The sequence below is a fragment of the Bacillus rossius genome, chromosome 3 (genome assembly GCF_032445375.1).
Source record: "Bacillus rossius redtenbacheri isolate Brsri chromosome 3, Brsri_v3, whole genome shotgun sequence".
Taxonomy (NCBI): domain Eukaryota; kingdom Metazoa; phylum Arthropoda; class Insecta; order Phasmatodea; family Bacillidae; genus Bacillus; species Bacillus rossius.
In genome coordinates this window covers 124,223,965-124,242,264 of record NC_086332.1, presented here as the reverse complement: position 1 = coordinate 124,242,264, position 18,300 = coordinate 124,223,965, and the positions used below count along the sequence as shown (strand labels likewise).

General features: G+C 37.6%; 1 protein-coding gene across 1 annotated transcript in view; it reads right to left on the bottom strand.

Annotated features, from left to right (window-relative positions):
- LOC134531224 (E3 ubiquitin-protein transferase MAEA) overlaps positions 1 to 18,300 on the bottom strand; it is a 136,375-nt gene that overhangs the window by 74,890 nt on the left and 43,185 nt on the right. Inside the window, exon 4 of the mRNA XM_063366896.1 lies at positions 7,517 to 7,700. Within this exon, the coding sequence (XP_063222966.1) occupies positions 7,517 to 7,700 (184 nt within the window). The remainder of the gene's footprint in view (positions 1 to 7,516; positions 7,701 to 18,300) is intronic.

Below are 18,300 nucleotides of genomic sequence, written 5' to 3'. Positions count from 1 at the left end.
GATGACAGTGAGTGGTCACAATCTGAATCTCAGATTTGATTTGATTTGATTTGATTTTTTTGTGGTCACAAGATGGCTGCCACGATGAATGTGAAATTCCTTCGAGTATCAGTCTGTGTCTGAGAGGCATTATTTCAGTAAACGAATCTTCGACATTAACATTTCTTTGGAACTAACACAATATTTCAGTACCCAAATCATTTCTTTAAGTATTAAAGAACTATGTATGTTCATCCTAGATCAATTCTATTTGCTAGCCGGATGATCTGGCATGCGATAACACCGTGTGTATTTTTCCTTTACGTCATTCATTTTTGTAACTGCAGTTATGTGCAACTTGGAAGCACATTCTTTCAATTTTAAAATAAGTTCTAATAAACATAGCCAAAAAAAAAAGATCAGATCCTTGCCCTTACATTTATTATTATTATTGCCATAACACACATAAAGCTGCTCTGTAATCTGGGGTGCCACCACCCTTTCGTTTAAAGAGTTTTCTCGACGCTCTCCGCAGTTTTGAAGTCTGTCAAGACTCGTGTACTCCTAAGACATTACAGGTACTTGACCAACTCACCAGGTATGCTATAACAAATATTCATTACCAATTGAATATTTGTTAATTTTAAGTGTTAGTATTCAAAGTCGAATTGAATACGAATAATAAATAGTGATGGGATTTTCGATACTTCGATACTTCGATACTTCGATACCTCGATACCTTCGATACTTGACGGTATCGCAAAGTATCGAGTATCGAAACTTTAATTTCGATACATTTTTTTGATACCGGAATGCTTCTTCATTTGTATTGAATTAAGTTTTGAGTCGCCATCGTACAAAATACAACTACAGTAGAACCTCGATGATACGTTCCCGTTTCATACAATTTCCAGTGTCATACGCCGATTAATTTTGGTCCCACCGAAAGTACTATATTTACAATGGTTTACTTTCCCAGAACATACACATATAAAATCATTAATTTCCCGTTTCATACGTTTTTACGAAGCGGAAAAGTCCTAAAATTCACAAATTCTTTTGTTATTCCTCCTGATAAATTACGTTTTAATTAATGCTTTTATTTTGAAAAACGTTCATTGTTTACCTTTGCAAACGTAAGAAAATAACTTTATCGCACCATAGATATGGATAGTATCAGGAAGACTGTGCACTTCGCTAGTAGCATCTATGGCCAGCACCAAGCGAGCCTAGTGGCGCAAACTAGCAATGATTATGAAAATGGTGCACGCGCTTTACCAAGGCACGGATCTCATATTTTGTGCATTCAATAATCTTTGAACTGAATATACCCGTTTGTTATTGTTTTCTTATGATCTGATTGTTTTGTATTTTACGTTTCTCAAGTTAAAATTTTATTGAAAATTGTTCTGCTGCATAAAGTTGTTTGTAAAATGAAACAAACATGCAAAAATTTCTAATTTTCTTTTTACAATAGCCTAATTTTTTTATTTCTAATTTAGGCTTGGTGACTTTTACCCCCCTCCAAGAAAGGACTTCAAACATTTTGTAAGGCCACTGTTTCTCATGTCAGCTTTACTTGATTATGGACTGTATTTTACATTTCTGGTGGTTTTATTATATGTATAATTATATAACGATGAATTCATATTTTTCATTAATATAATGCAATTATTTACACATTATGTATTTAAGTTTAATCTGACATTGTGCTGGTATGATAGATTGAATTTATATAGTTTAAAACTAATTTATGTTATTTGCAGGGCTCCCAGCACCTTTTCCAACCCAAAAAGTAGGAAAAGTAGGACTATTTTATCAAAAAGTAGGCAAAAGTAGGAGACCTATTTTCGCATAATTTTTCAATGGCATATAGTTCTAGCAATGCCATAATACAAGTCTTATGATTTAACAGGAAATAAAGCATATTATTACTTATTACTTTTTAAATAACCCCAACCAAATGGCCAGTTAAGCTGAACTCAACTTCTGAACCTATTATGATTAGAAGATTACAACTAGTTGGTAGTAATATCATTGGAAACTGATTAGTAGTCCTAGACTTCCACAATTTTAAAATAGAATTTAAAAATACTGTTCCTAAATCTGAAATAAAATCAAAGGCATACAAAGCTTTGACTAAAACCCCAGAACACAAAAACAATAAAAGCCATACTCCTAAGACCATATCCTAATGTAGACCATTCCTAAGAAGTTGAGTTCACCCTGGATGTATGGCCTTTAGTTGTTATAGTAAAATTTCCATAGTTTAATGTAACTGTTATTTAGATGTAAAATATAAAACAACATAATATAATGAGCCTAACACAAGTTCCATATTATAACATATTTTTCTGAAAACTTAATAATAGTAGATAAATATGAATCTGGCACAGAATTAAACAATAAAATATTGTAAAAGAAAATGCAAAAAGTAAATTTTGCAATACAATGTTCATTAAACTATCATTGTATCTCAAAAAAATATATACCTACATATCAATGAAAACAAGTTACATACTACAAAATGCAAGACCCTTTCCAGATTTGAACCACAAAATGTTTTGCCAAGAGTTTATTTTATTTTAACTTGTTTATAACTTCTTTTCCTTGGAAGATACTGAGAAATATTCCAGTAATGTTTGCTTGTTCTTTTCCACTTCTCTTTGTTCAACTCGTATTCCTTTTAAGCTTGACTTGTGTTCTTCCACCTTCTTAATTGAAGCTTCTAGCATGGTTTGTCCTATCTTCGCTCCTTTCATATCATTATTAATCAAGGCATTTCTTATTAGCTTCTTCCATCATTTTTAGTGTAATTTTGTATGTACTCGTCAACTTCTTCCTCTTTCTTCCGTAGGGTTTTTTCTTTCTGTATGCTCTCTTTGGGTTTTAGTGTTTTTTCTTCACATTCATGTTCTCTTTTTCATTTCTCTTCATGTTCTTTACTGTGTTTTTCTTTTTCTTCAGCTTTCTTCTTTAGTTTTTCAACTTTCATTAGTGTTTCCTGAGCAATTCTCTCTTGATACGACCTGTATGCTACTTGACCCTATCTGATGAAATATTAGGTTATGGGAACTTTGTGGGGAAGATTTTTGAATTTTCTTAGCCCATCTTTGGTGGATTGAAGCCCACTCACACCCGCTGCTGACAGACACGATCTGTTTGATGTGAGGAAATTACTGGTGTCAGAAAATCCCCGCTCGACATCAGCATTACCATGGGGGAGAACAAGTATTGTTTTACCAGCCTTGTTAATTCTGGAAATTTTTTTCCTCCAAGTGAATTTTGTAAAGAAAAAATTTTCCCCCAGCAGTGATCCATTCTTGTGCTTCTAATGTTTTCAGAATATTCTTCCTTTTCACTTGAATGTTCTCCACCACTCTCCTCTTCAACATACCACTCTTCTGGGATATTCTCACACTGTAGTACCGTATTTACTCGCGTAAAGGCCCCGCCCGCGTATAAGCCCCCCTCCTTGTTTTGTAAACATTTTTGAGAAAAAATTTAAAAACGTGTTTTTCTGGGTTTATCTGAGGGTAGGGCAGCTTGGCATGCATCAAACAACAAGCCATGTATTGTGAGCGGCGGGAGGTGATTTTGTAAGCGGCAGTGATACAGAGACTGGTATTATAGTTTGTCCGTTCTCAGTAGGACCGTCGTGAGGCATGCCAGATGTAAGCAGTTAGTCCTATCTCAAACGACATAAAGATAAAGAAAGCCGAACTCCTGCGCTGCCGTGTTGATGTGGAGTGTTGTCGGAGAAGAAGAGGGGAAGTGAAGGAGGAAGGGAAGTGGGTCAAGGATTCTAACACTCCTTTGTCTGGTTGGCTGGCTAGCTGGCAGGAGGGAAGGTTAAGCCACGCCTCTGCCTCTCTCCCCCCCTGCCGCAGCGCTGCCTCTCCCCCCTGCGGACTCGCTGCCTCTCTCTCCCTCCTGCCACGTCGCTGCCTCCCCCACCCTCCCTCATTAGAACAAAGACGCACGACTTGAAAATAAAAATCTATTTTTTCCTCCAAATTCGCATATAGGCCCCCTCCCCTTTTTTGGAGTCGAAAATTTGGGGGAAAAAGGGGGGCCTTTACACGAGTAAATACGGTATTTTCCATTCATCACAAATAGCATCTAAATCCACACATGGAACTAAGTGAACAGATTCTGCAAGACTTTTCATAGCTTTACTAGACAAAATATCATGCCTGTTCTTTAAATTGAGACAAGACGAATTTCGTATTATTGGATTCCCAAATGGTAGTTTTGAGATGGCATGCTGCATAGCCTTATGGTAGAATTTCCTCATCGAGTACAGAAGAACTGTCCGAGTTTCTTCTTTCATCTTATCCAAAACTTTCCTTGTCTCATAGCCAACTTATAGTTCGGTGCTGTCCAATTCAATCTCTGAACAAGGAAACTACAATGATATAATGTCCTGAAATGATCTCTTTTCCAGTTCGTTAGTTTTTACAAAACATCCTAAATAACTTCTTACAAGTGTGCACATTTCTTCATAAAGCACATGTATTAGAGGTTCTTCTCTCCAAAACAAAACAAGAAACTTTTCGAAAGGTCTTGAAGCATAAACAATGAAATAAATGCAACTGAACAAGAGTTTTCAGAGGAGTGTCTTTCAAACACTTCAAAATTCTAGTGTATCGTGTATTGCTTGACAAAGTCTTATCTCGCTTTAGAAGCTCTCTGATGAAATACTTTTTCAGAGCTGGCCACTGGCTTATGACTCTCTGTGCGACTGTAACCGTGTTTCAACATGCTTTAGGAAAGACAATTCATCTAGTTCAAGATCAACTTGAATCTCATTCATCTGTTCTTTCCTCAGAGGAGACAACTTAAAGAAGATGTGTACATCAATAATTAAATCAACTACCTTTTGCCCAAATTCTCTGACACCTTTCCCAAAAGCATTTTGAACAAAATGCAAAGGACATGTTCCTATATCTAAAAGAGAAGGTAAATCAAGAGCTTTCTTACATTCACAAATAGCAGCAAACACTGCTTTATTAACATTTGGACCATCACTACCCAATGTTACAAGATCTTTGAGCATCAAGTTGTTTTCATTCATTGACTTCATTATACACTCTGTAATATCTTTAACTTTTGCTTGCCCCATGATATGAGTACTTAAGTGATTAACATTCACTTTGTTGTCTTCCATAGACCAATATCTTATCTTGATATCTAGTTTCTTCTTGATCTGCTTATTTGTCAGTTCATCATATGCAAGAGTAAATGGTGAGAAGGAACTGTTTGGATCATTTACTAGGAGAGAATGTAAATATGGACCAGTGGCTTCGGAAACCATGTAAGACACTTTCAATTTACTCATTTAAAATTTTCGAGCTATTGAACTGTCCGGAAACATTTCCCTAAATGTATCACCAATAGAATTTGATGAAGCATAACTTAAGTTTTAAGCCGCTGTTTTTAAACTCCAGATAAGTTTGGCTTTAGTGACACTGTCTTTTTGTGACCATAATGAAATTGATGATGTAGGACCAGATGGACCACTTTGCACAACAACCTTCTGTATCTGTTTTTGTGTTCCACTAAAAACATCTCGAGTTTGAGATGAATGGAGTTTTGTTTCAGAATGACTCATCTGACTCAACCCCCTATTATCACATCTCACTGATTTCTTGCAGAACTTGCAAAAAGCTTCAAATTTTGAACTAGTCTTTTCACACCATTCTTCCAGAACAACACCATTTGAGTCTTTAACCTTCAACCAGTCTTCTGAAAATAAAGTTTTGTGACTAGGCATATTGGCTGGTTACACAAGATTATATACCTGGAACAAACATAAGTAGGTAATTTAGAATAAATAATTTTTATATCAGCATATTAAAATCCACTTGCTGCGTTGTGTTGTCGTTTCGTTGTGCCCACCAACAGTCGTTAGACAAAATAAATAAAAAAATTAACAAAGCCTTGATAATAGCGTTGTAAGGGGGAAAAAAAAAACAAGTTTTAAGTTAGAAGCATTATTTCAAACAATATTATCTGCACTACCCACTACTACATTAAATTTATAGCATGGTACTTCAACAGCATAGGGCTTGAGCACCAAGAAAAGTGCCCCTCAGTTAATCTTCATTTGGGCTGACATGAAAATAATTTACTTACCTACTTGGATACTTTGACTACACTTCAATTGGCAAATGATGGCAAAAAGTAGGAAAAGTAGGACATATTTAGCAAAAGTAGGAAAAGTAGGAGGTCTGGAAGGCCTGTATTGTAATAATTGTTACTTAATGGGAAAATATTTTTCCCTGGAGTATCGAAAGTATCGAACTGAAAAAACAATACAGAATCGAGTATCGAAAGTGTGGTATCGTCCCACCTCTAATAATAAACAATTTGTATTTGTATTCCAAAATTTTAACATTGGCACAGGACTACCTGCTGAGCATTGTCTGTTTTTTGGAAAAATATTTGCAAGTTATGATGGAATAAGGGTGATATTTTGCTATTTGAAAATAAATAAGATCTCCAAACCAAAACGTAAACATTGATAATAATTGCTGTTGATTTTTGTCAGGGATAATGTGCAAAATAAGAACAATGTATATTCCACAGGCCCACAAGGGGAAGGGGGAAGACGCCACTGCATGCTCGCAGACCCGACCACACCCCATGGTCAGCTTTGTCTAGTACTTGGTATACTTCAGTAGGCCAGCATTTTTATTATGCATGTTCACTACTCCAGACAGAAAGGCAACTCTTGTTCAATAAAATCATCCAGTACTATCAGCAGTTAAAGATCTGCTCTAATTAGTTTTTTGCCTAGGTTATTGAGTTTTATTTTTCTCGCATTTATAAAAATCACAAACAACCCCCCCCCCCCCCTCCCCACTCACCCAGCTCCACACCCAATTCATACGATATTCTTGGTTAAAGGTAAGGGGGCCAGTTGCGAAGCATAGAGCATAGTGGTGGGGGACAGCTGCCACAGGGGGTGGAAGGCTACTTCTGGGCGGCTGCTGAACAGCAGGTACGACTGTGCGCTCGAAGCGATAGCACACTGCTTCTGATCTCAAGTTCCAGCCGCTCGGCTACCTTGTGTAGAAGACATGCGCTGCCAAGTGGTACAGTGCTTAACCACATAATTACAATGTGTTGCACTCTAAAAAAAAAATGTAATAGTTTACCTTCAGCACATTTTCTTCAAATTTACAAATTTTTAAAAAAAATTTATTAAGGTTCCTACGTATTTCAAGAAGGTAATTATTTCTAGGAATAACTGAATGTATTATTTTTCATAAATTATTATAAAATATGAAATAAAATTTTTGAAAATACTGAATTTATTTCACAAGAGAGTAGCAAACTTCCACATGTTCACTCATTTCTTTGAGTTGTTGCTTTATATGGTCCCAATAGCTTGCTATACCTCGCACACCAAGCAAGACCTACACTTATGCCTGAAATAAGTATACAATTCCACATCATTCCCAGCAATAAACTTTTATACCATAACATAGACTCTCAACCAACCAAGCCAGGTGAATAACACAGGAGTTACCTCACAGCATCCACACGACGATCTGCACGGACCAGCTCCACGAACTCTTGGATACGCAGGTTGAACTCCATAGTGGACTTGAGCTTGCGCAGCTTGGAGCGGTTATCGTGGCACCAGGCCAGACACTTGGCAGTCTCGCGACGAGCCAGCGAACACTCGACCTCGCGAGAGACCAGGAACACATCTGCAGCAGAGCGCAAATTTCTCTCATCACAACTACACTACATCACATACACAGCAGTTCACCACACAAACACAGTAACATTGCTTATTATATCACAATTAAGGTCATTTTACTACGTGATTATTGCTAGTAAATATACTATTTCTTAATTTATTTTTATAAATGAGTTCCAATTGATAACAGAAAAAGTGCAATTAAAAATTGTATTTTTGTATTATTTTTTATTACTTAAGAGTTCAAAACAAGTAAAAATCAAGTGTGTATGATGTGGTTATGAGATGCAATGGCTGGAAAAAATGCAGTGACATCATAGTAGCCAGCTGGGCCAAAGCGGTCAGCCAGCATTACCTAGGCAAACTTATGTCACAATAAAAGACTGCACGCTTGAAGGCAAAGATTATTATTTGTTACATTAAGCTGAAGAATAACCTACTAAATTATTAATTCGAGGTTTTTTTTTTCAACCTCCGATCGGCTGTAATAAAAAAACGGGAATGAATTGGGAAATTATTTTAATGTCAAAAGAAACATACATCTTTACTCTATTTTTCCACATAATCACCGTGCAGATTAAGGCATTTGTTGTACCGATGCACCAGCTTTCCAATAGCCTCTGCATAAAATGATGCCTCCTGCCTATTCAGCCACGTTTTAACAGTGCTCTGCAGTTCATTGGTGTTGAAGCGTCGTCCTCCAAGCCACTCTTTCAACGTGGGGAAAAGGTGATAGTCACTCGGTGCCAAATCCGGACTGTAAGGAGGGTGATCAAACACAACTGAGGTGTGAGTTGGCCGCTCCACATGGTTGGTGGAAGGGGGTAAACAATACGAGACGTGTCGTTTCGTGTACGAGCGATTAGGGTATCGATTAATGGGCATGCCATGGAGAAATGAAACTGTAATCACACTGCAGAGCACTGTTAAAACGTGGCTGAATAGGCAGGAAGCATCATTTTATGCAGAAGGTATTGGAAAGCTGGTGCATCGGTACAACAAATGCCTCAATCTGTACGGTGATTATGTGGAAAAATAGAGTAAAGATGTACGTTTCTTTTGGCATTAAAATAATTTCCCAATTCATTCCCGTTTTTTTATTACAGCCGCTCGGAGGTTGAAAAAACAAAACCCTCGTACAACATCACACCACTAAAAAGGGTGACATGTTACATATGCAATTGCTAAGTGGCACCTACATTATGTTGCTTTTCCAGGGATATTTGAGAAGTTGAGAATATAAATTATGCTGATCAAGCTGACTATTTCCTGCCTCCAGTCAAGCTGTGCCTTGCTATCATGTTTTGGAAAACTATTTTAAATCTTGAGGACTATATAGTTATCTTATCCAATGGCTATTCCATAAAATATAAGTAACATACTACAACATACTGCAATGCTTTTGTACTAGGTTCTTCTTAGTCACGACTATGTGTCTTTATGATTGCCATTTGCTTCCACTGCTATAAATGACGAAGGATTTGCAACATCTCAAAGTATAGTACTAACTTGGGAAGAGATTTGTAAAATGTGATATTTATTTTTGCACGTGAACATGATGCGTTGGTGATGACAGCCACCGTTTAACAATAAAACACTAATCGTACTAAATGAACCACCGCAATGTGTTCTCTACAAGAACATATCAGTTTGTTTTATACTGTTAAATAGACTGTGGAAGCATTCTTTGGCAGCCATACTCTGATCACATATTCAAAAGTGCAGATAAATTCATTCACTAAAGTTACCATCAAATACAGTACAACACTGTTATAACATTCTCCAAGGGACCAACTTAAAAAAATGTTATAAGCAGGAAATCATAAAATTATATCTTCACTTAGTATAAATTACGCGTGGATTGATTAAATTAAAGAGTATAGGTAAAACAACACAAAGTACAGGAGTAATACACTAAGTGCAGCAATAGAGTGAAAAATTGGTTAATTTTATTTATAGATAATACTTAATAATATGCTAAAGCAAAAAATGTTTTGTACGATACAGTTCAGAGTCGAAACAGAAATATTCAACTCTTTTGCAATCGCAACACGCATATTGTTGGAGTTCCTGTTCACTTGGTTAATAAACTGAATTTTTTCAACTAGAGAATATGATTTTCGCTTATATTTATCGGCCATCATAGCCGTGCAATATATTGAATAAAATTTCAATACGGCGTATTTTAATTAAATACGACCGTGACTACAATAAGTGAAAAAAAATAATTACTGTAAAGGTTAAACACAAACAAAAGCCGTGAATCTATCTATAGAACATTTAACCATCTCAAGGTGTTAAAACTTTGAAACAAAAACCAGCACCATAGAATACAGTAGCACTGTTTCCGACCATGTATCAGTGCACAAAATGTGCATCATAAGTATAACGGAACAAGTCATAGGCTAACGAGCGCGAACAGGACACCATATTGATAGTCGATCCGGTGCAAGTTGTGGAGTGCGTGTGTACCACGTCTATGGTGAACTACACAAATGTAAACATCTGATGTTTGTATATGCGTGCTGTATTTTATAGCTATGGTTTCGCTCTAAATTATGACTTTGAAAATTTGGCAGTTATCAAGGCAAATTTGAACGTTAAAGGCAGGAATGTAGAAATTTTAATATTGTTGCAGGCGGGAAATTAAAGCATTTTGATAAATGGAGAAATGACGGGACCATGAAATTATGGTGTTATAGGCAGGAAAATGTTACAAACGGGAATGTTATAACCGGGTTGTACTGTATAGGCTAAGTCACGTGGATATGAGATAAAACTTTAAGCATCAATACATTTAACACATACAACATGACTGGATATTTATCACAAAAAATTACATATAAGAAGTAAAATGGCCACAGCCTTACCCCTGATGGCAAGACACCATAAACCCATTAAATGACGTCACTAAGATAAATTACCTTGTGCATCATCATATTTAGACTATAAGTGTCTCATAAAATAACAGTGCACGAACAATGGCCTTATATAACATATTTCTGACAACCAGACATGGGTATGTGGGTGCTCACCAACAGAAAATGAAGTTATAAGACTACCCTTGATAGAAAATGCCAGGAGCTGCGTGACCTAGGCAATGACCAAATGCTCAAACTGAACAATACACATTTCAAATTAAGTGAAGCAAGCCTACAGAATAGACTTAAGTCACACCAGGCAATGAAAAACCCTTACGTAAATCCAACAAACTCAGCTTACGGCCGAACAAATACGCAACAAACTGTTGTGTACAGGGCCAGCCACGGCAAAAGCTTGCCAGATAAAATATAAATTAAATTATAAATTTTGCAGTACTGGACAAGCGAGGTTAGTGAATCAGGGCAACTATTGCTCCATGCCGGAAATTGTAAGTAAACAGTCTGTTAGTACAGGCAGTTACTTCAGAACAAACAAGTTGACTCTTAGTTTACTTAGACAGGTTTAATAAACACAAGACACAAGAACAAATTTGTTAATATTCTTCACTCGTGGATTTTGTGTTGTCTCTACCTGCTCACACCGCAGATTGTGAAAGAGAATTTTCTTTGATGAAGTCTACCAAAACGGACTGGCGCAACAAACTTAATGATGGTACATTATCATCACTGATGCGTATCCAGATGCAGACCTCCCACCTCCCAGAATTAAAAATTCAGGAGATTTTTTTTAAGGATCATCTAACACTCACCCCCCCCCCCCGTGCAATTTCTCCCAAAAATAAAAAGAAACTGTTAACTTAAAAAATAATTAAAGTTTTGAGTTATAGACTCACCAATTGTCTCTTCAAATTGCTGTTCCAGACACATATTGGAACCATTTAATTTATGACGTAACTTAACAAATGGTACCAAAATAATTTGAGGTACATAATTCACTGTTTGTTCCGTTTTTAAGCTCATTATCCTACAATATGGCCTAACTTTAGCATGAAAATTTAAAAGTTTGTAACACGAGCATATATTACTGTCTACACTCAAAATAATCACAATGTATCCATATGACTTTACTTTTACTTCTCCAGTAGAGCTTCTTTCATTTTTTTTGTTGCAGATTTGGCCCTCTTCAATGTTTGTGAATTAAAACTGTGTTCAAAACAAGATCCACGTTGTGATGATTTAATGGTCAGTAGTTTCCCTAAAGTTTCATCACTAAGGGATGGTCGAAACTGAGTTTTGGTTTTTGTGACCATACTGAACATTCTCTCGCATTCTGTGTTGCTATGGGGAATTATCAGTATACCCAACATTACTTTAGCAAGTTTGTCATATTTACGAATGCCATCTGCAGACACAATTTCCCCAACCAAATACCATTTGGTATCAATCCTTTTCTCTTGCTCAATTTCTGGGGTTAGTTTTTGTAACTGAAATCTACAAAACTGAGACTGCAATATGTCCATCTCTCTAGGCAAATCATCTGCACTAACACCCAACATTTTTGAAAATCGTTCCACAAAAAATTTAACACTTGAGAAAGATGCTGTGCTGATTGAGATGTTTACTACCTCGGCATGCATCAAAACATCACTTTTCAAAGGGAACTTGTGTATCATATAGTCACATGTTGTAGAATAAAACTTTCTAACAGAAGATAAGAATACATCCTTATCCCCATACTTCAGAGAATCTACTACAGTAGTATAATGCGACAACGAACAAAAGAGCGTTCTAAGATTTTCCTCTGCGCATCCTAAGACTTCCGCTACCACGGTGGGAAAGGAGGGGTGGCAAACGAACCCGTCACGCCTGAGCTCGTCTTACACGAACACCAACGGCGTACTTATGCATTTCATTTCATAATTTGACCACAGTGGCAACTAAATTGTGCCTCAGAATTTTTTAATTAGTTTTCCAGATTAAAGTCTACGTCCCTCATGGCATAGCATTATTGTTATTGTTTTTCCCATTTTGATGTTTAATTTTATGATGGTGTTTTGATTGAAGATTCATGTATCGACTCGTCGTTTAAATCAGAAACATTTAAAACTTTTAATATACAGGTTGTATCAAAATTCATGTTACAACGCTTGAGGGTAGAAAGCTCTTATTATTTGCAACCATTTTTGCCAATAAACATGTTGCCGGAAACGCGTTAAGCCCCTGTAGCCCCAGAAAGAGTCAGCGTAGACAACCTGTTGTAGAGTGTTATGTTGTGGATGTGCAGGCATTCGAGTAGAGAAATAACCTTTTAAATCGTGGCACAGATTTTAATTTCACTCTAAAATCAATCACAGCTTCGGCTTTGTTTCACAACATTGAAATTGTTGCATAAGTGTTAACAACGTGACAGCCTAAAGCAACGGCTCAAAAACACGCCCACCTTGAGCGACACAGAGGTGGCAACGGCGAATCATGTTTTCATGGATACGCTGGAGTCGACCTTATGATTTCGAACGCTTCAATGATTCGCTGTGTAAGCTCTTCTACCGTTTCTACTGGCGTAGCGAGATAAGCCGGTTTACATGACCCCACAGAAAGAAATCTAACGGGGTTAGGTCCGGTGACCTTGGCGGCCATGCGACAGGGCCCGCTCGTCCAATCCATCGGTTTGGAAATGTTTGGTTTAAATACTCTCGCACTTGCAGGGAAAAATGAGGTGGTGCCTTGTCATGTTGGTACCACATCACACATCAGACACGCAATGAACCTCTTCAAGAAGACCTGGTAGTTCGTTCTGAAGGAAGTGGAGGTATCCGGCGCCGGTAAGTCGTGGCGGAAGAAAAAAAGGCCTGATGAGTACGCCGTCAACAATACCGGCCCACACATTAACTGAAAAACATTCCTGGCGAGTTGTAACACACGTTGCATGCGGATTGACATCATTCCAAACATGACTGTTGTAAAAATTGAGAATAGTGTCTTGAGTGAACTTGGCTTCATCGCTGAATAAAACCGCTAACTCGGGGTTCCTCAATACTCTTCCAATGTACCAACGAGAAAGTCATGCGAAGAGGATAGTCCGCCGGAACCATGTGTTGCACTTTATGAAGGTAGTACGGGTACAAGAGTTGCTCATGAAGAAATCGCCAAACAGCCATTTTGTCAGCGTCCATATCGGAACCTTCTGCCCTTGTGCTTGTATCCGGACTCTCCTCAAATCTCTGAAGTACATCATCTTCAAAACTGGGAGTACGAACCCTGCATGGAGCACCAGCATTTGGTCTTGTGACGGCACATGTACCAGTATCACGCATTCGCTGAGTAAGTCTTGCAAACATGGTGAGCTGGAATCCCACGACCCGGATATCGTTCTTCGTACAGACGACGGGCGGCTCGTCCATTTTGTCTAGCTTCCCCGTAAACAAGCAGCATGTCCATGTACTCACTAAACGTGTACTCCACTGAGCTCCACTAAAACATAGCCCTTTTCAGAACCTCAGCGAAAGAAATGACACCACTTTTGCATCACTTTTGCCAACAGCAGTTGCATTGACCAATCCGCTTGAACATTTCTTTGGTATTTTGAACAAACTTAATGAAGACGATGGGGCTGCACACTTGCTGTCGACCTCTTCTTTATAAAACCATAATAGTGGTTGCCACAAAACCATTAACCTTTGAAGAAATATACCAAGCGAAAGCCACCGTGTGGAAATGTGCTTTAAAACTTTCTTGGTTTTTTCATCACACAGCTTCTGTAAGTCTTGAAGCCTGTCTTTTCTCTTAGAACTTTTTTATAGGTAGTAGTATAGGTCCAGAAGAATTTCGTCAACATTACATGCAGTCCTGTGGAACCTTTCTCTGCTGCTAAGTGTAACAAGTGACATGCTCAACCCAAAACAATAATATTTTCATTTCTATCTCTCATCAAAGCAGAAAAACCATTTTTGGACCCATACTGCAGCATTATCTGAACCCAGTGCAATGCAGTTCTTGATGGGGATGGTACAGCTTTCCAGAGTCCTAATCAACATTTCTCCAATATTTTTTCCGGTTGCTGCACTTTCCAAAGAAACAATTGAAAGCAAACCATTTTCAACTTTAGACTCTTTTACATCCAAATATGTCACTACTAATGTATACAGCTTAGAATCGTCATTGCTACCGTCAGTAGCAATAGAAAATGAAGTATTTTTCAAAATACCTACAAGATAATTTTGACATTCAGCTGCCATTTCACCTATAATTGCTGTTGTTTTGGTGCGTCCACAGCCGTACTTTTTGGCCTCTTCACTCTTGGGAAACATTTTCCTGAATAAAAGCCCTGCATGATCAGCGACGGATAGAGGCAAGTTATGTTCTATAATAAAAGACGTGGAGTAACATTCTGCTTGATCACACTATAATCGTCACTTTGAGTGCTGATGAAAAAGGAATTTATTTTATTTGCACTGCTATCACACGAAGCACTTCTTTTATGTTCATTTGTTCCTTCATGAACCTTTAGATAATTTCTGCCGCCATGGGAAACATTTGTCACACGCACAAATAGTACAACGGGCAAAATTACTTCCACTTCGTGAACGAGAAGCCCAAGGATACTGTTCGCTGTAACATTCTAAAAACACTTGATTATATGTTTTCTTTTTCGGATTGCTGACAGTTGCCATGATTGTTATTTTTATGACAAACACTCGTAACACACACCCATGGTATTAGCAACCGTAAATGACCGTAACTACAAACTTTTCTTAACTAGTGACCACGTTCAACATGTCCATCGTCCGATTACTAAAAGCAGGTTTCCCAACGTTGGAGCTTAACAAAACTTGTGGTATGCGGCGTTGCCATGCAACTTTGTCAAATTTCGAATAATCCGTCACCCTGCTTTCTGAGCACACATTTTACGAAGAATTGTGCGCGGTTTAATACGGTACATCCAAACAACGAACCACACTCCAAAAGTAATGATATCCGTAAGAAACACACACACGATCGTACAATAGTACAATAGGGCCAATTATTGTACACTGTACGGAAAAATCGTAAGAGTTGGCAGCTATGCATTTTACATTACAGTACTGAGGACAGACACCTTTAAGTAGTTGATCTCTATATGGTAAAAGAAATAAAACTATTTTACTTTGGCATGTAAGTAGCTGTTCAAAAATAAAATTTTATCAATTTTCTTTGGGTCCAGTTTATTACGACGTAAGTTGCAAAGTAAACCAGCTTTTGAAAACACTCTTTCGGATGGCACCGAAGTTGCTGGTACACAGAGATATTTGAGTGCCATCTTGTACAACCCAGGGTAAATGTGTTTTCTTTCTTCCAAGAACTGAAATGGTATCGATTTCCTGTTCACATAAGGAAGTTCAGTATATTGTTTCACATTGACAATCGCAGAAGAAGTAGGAGTAGTTGTACTGACACAGTCATGATCTTTCTTATCAATGTGATCCCATAGGCCTTGACCCTCTGTGTGTGAACAGAAGCAACCGACTCGCCCACTTTGAGCGAGTTTTCATTGTTGAATTCTTCATGTGTAATTAATTCTTGTGTAACAAACCGTTGTGCATTATCTGCATTTGTATCATCGCCAAAGGCTGCCTTCTTGAACCGTGGGTCAATGAATGTACATTTGCATGCAGTTTTGATGCTAGTCTTCTGTCTACCATTTCTACCAGTTATTTTTTTTAATTTCTTGCAGTGTCAGTATGGGGTGAGGTGTTTCTTAGACACATCTGAAGTCCACGACAATGTAGGATACTGTTCCCCAGAAATGATCACCGTCAGCTGTTCCAGTGGTTTCAAAATAGCTAAACATTCGTTAAGCTCGTTCTACTGATTTCAATTTAAATTATCTAGAGAAGATGGAAGCGCCGTTAAGGCTGCAGATAATGGAACTTTGTTTTTTTCCAAAAGATAAAACATTAAATACAAATAATTCCATCTCGTCGACACGTCTTAATTTTTTAGCACTTCCAAATTCATCTGTTCCTATATTTCACGTAGTTTGTACGCAGCTACATTGCTTCGCCTGAAATAAGAAACAATAGAACGACACTTCTCAATTAAAATGGACAGTAGCTCATTTTCTTTTATACTGTCCATGACTGCTAAATTTACTGTATGGGCTATGCATGGATGATTACGCAACTTCAGACACTCCACTACAGCGTTTTTAACATTTGCAGCATTGTCTGTAACTATTGTTACGACTTTCTCAAAAACTCCCCAGTTACTCAAAGCATTTTTAATCGCTGCCGCGATATTTTCCGCAGTATGGCTTTCTTAAAACTCACATGTGCTTAAAGTTAAGGTTTCTAATTTTCCTACGTGTATGTAGTGTGCTGTGACTGTCATAAAGCTTTTGCTACTGTCGGACGACCACATGTCAGTAGTAACTGCCACATACTCTACTTCCTTCAGCTTGTCCAATGTGGCTGCACGAGATGCAGAGTACCACTCAGAAAGAAATTTTTCTGACAAGGTTTTTCTTGACGGGAGCTCATAATTAGGATTCAGAGCGAACGTAAATTTTCTGAAGCCAATATTCTCAACAATTTGAAGTGGTTGAAAATCAAAACAAATCATGTCCACTAAAGCATTATTAATTACCTTAGAATTTTGCTCAATAACATTTTTTGTTACAAATTTCATTTGCAATTGTCTTTTTCGAGGAGGTGGTGCAACATCACTTGGATGCAGCGACTGATTACTTACTTCACAGATGTCTCTTGAGGTAGTTGGACAAACAGCCTGCTTCAACAATAGTTCTGTTTCTTCGCCGTAAGTTCTAGTCAAAACAGACGAACAGTTCTTTCTGGATGACAAGCGATTTTCAATCGAAATCTAAGTAGTACTGTATGTGAGATGGTGGACGTTTTTTAAATGTTTGATTAAATTTGTAGTGTTTCCAAAGTCTTTGAATGTCTTTTTACATTGTTTACACTGCACTGTTTTGGCTGTGGTATTTCTTACATAAAACTCCCACACTGTTGAAGTTTGCTTACCTTTTGATGTCATCATTAATTTACAACACAAATATAATTAAAATTAAGGCTGCATTACACTAAACATTGACCACCAACTCGCACCAGCAAGCAAACAAGTTAAACTACTTTTTAATCTCCAGATGCCATACCTGTACTAATCAGAGTGAAAACATAAGTTCACTGCAACAAAAAAAAAATTACTATTTTTTTGTGGTGTCATTGCTGGTGTTCATTGGCCAGAACCCACAACATTCCCCCCCCCCCCCCCCCCAATTCCCAACCAACCTACCACCGATGAAACTTCGTCAGCCGGTTCAGTTACGTACATCTTGCAGGCTGTGCTTGCTCTCCATCATTTTCTTTGTCTTGCTATCTATCTCTCTTTATCTCTCTCGGTCGCGAACACCAAGACCTGCGTAATTTAATAGTTCTTTTTTATTTCGATCTTCGATGTGTCAATTACGAACTGCACAGTGCAGAACAGCAAGCAGACATATCTAGTTTTCGCTCGCTAATTATTTAGGAAATTCGTGAACTGCATGACACGCAGGATACAGCGCGAAACAGTTCACACTTACATAGTTTGTTTTTGTTTTCATTCTTTCTCGTGACAAACGTAGATAATTGTCCATGTCAATAAGGAAATGTTTTGTTTGTAGGCGTGCGGATAGTTTAAATTATGCCTGCCAAAATTTTGAAATTAGGAAGTATTACAATAATATAATAA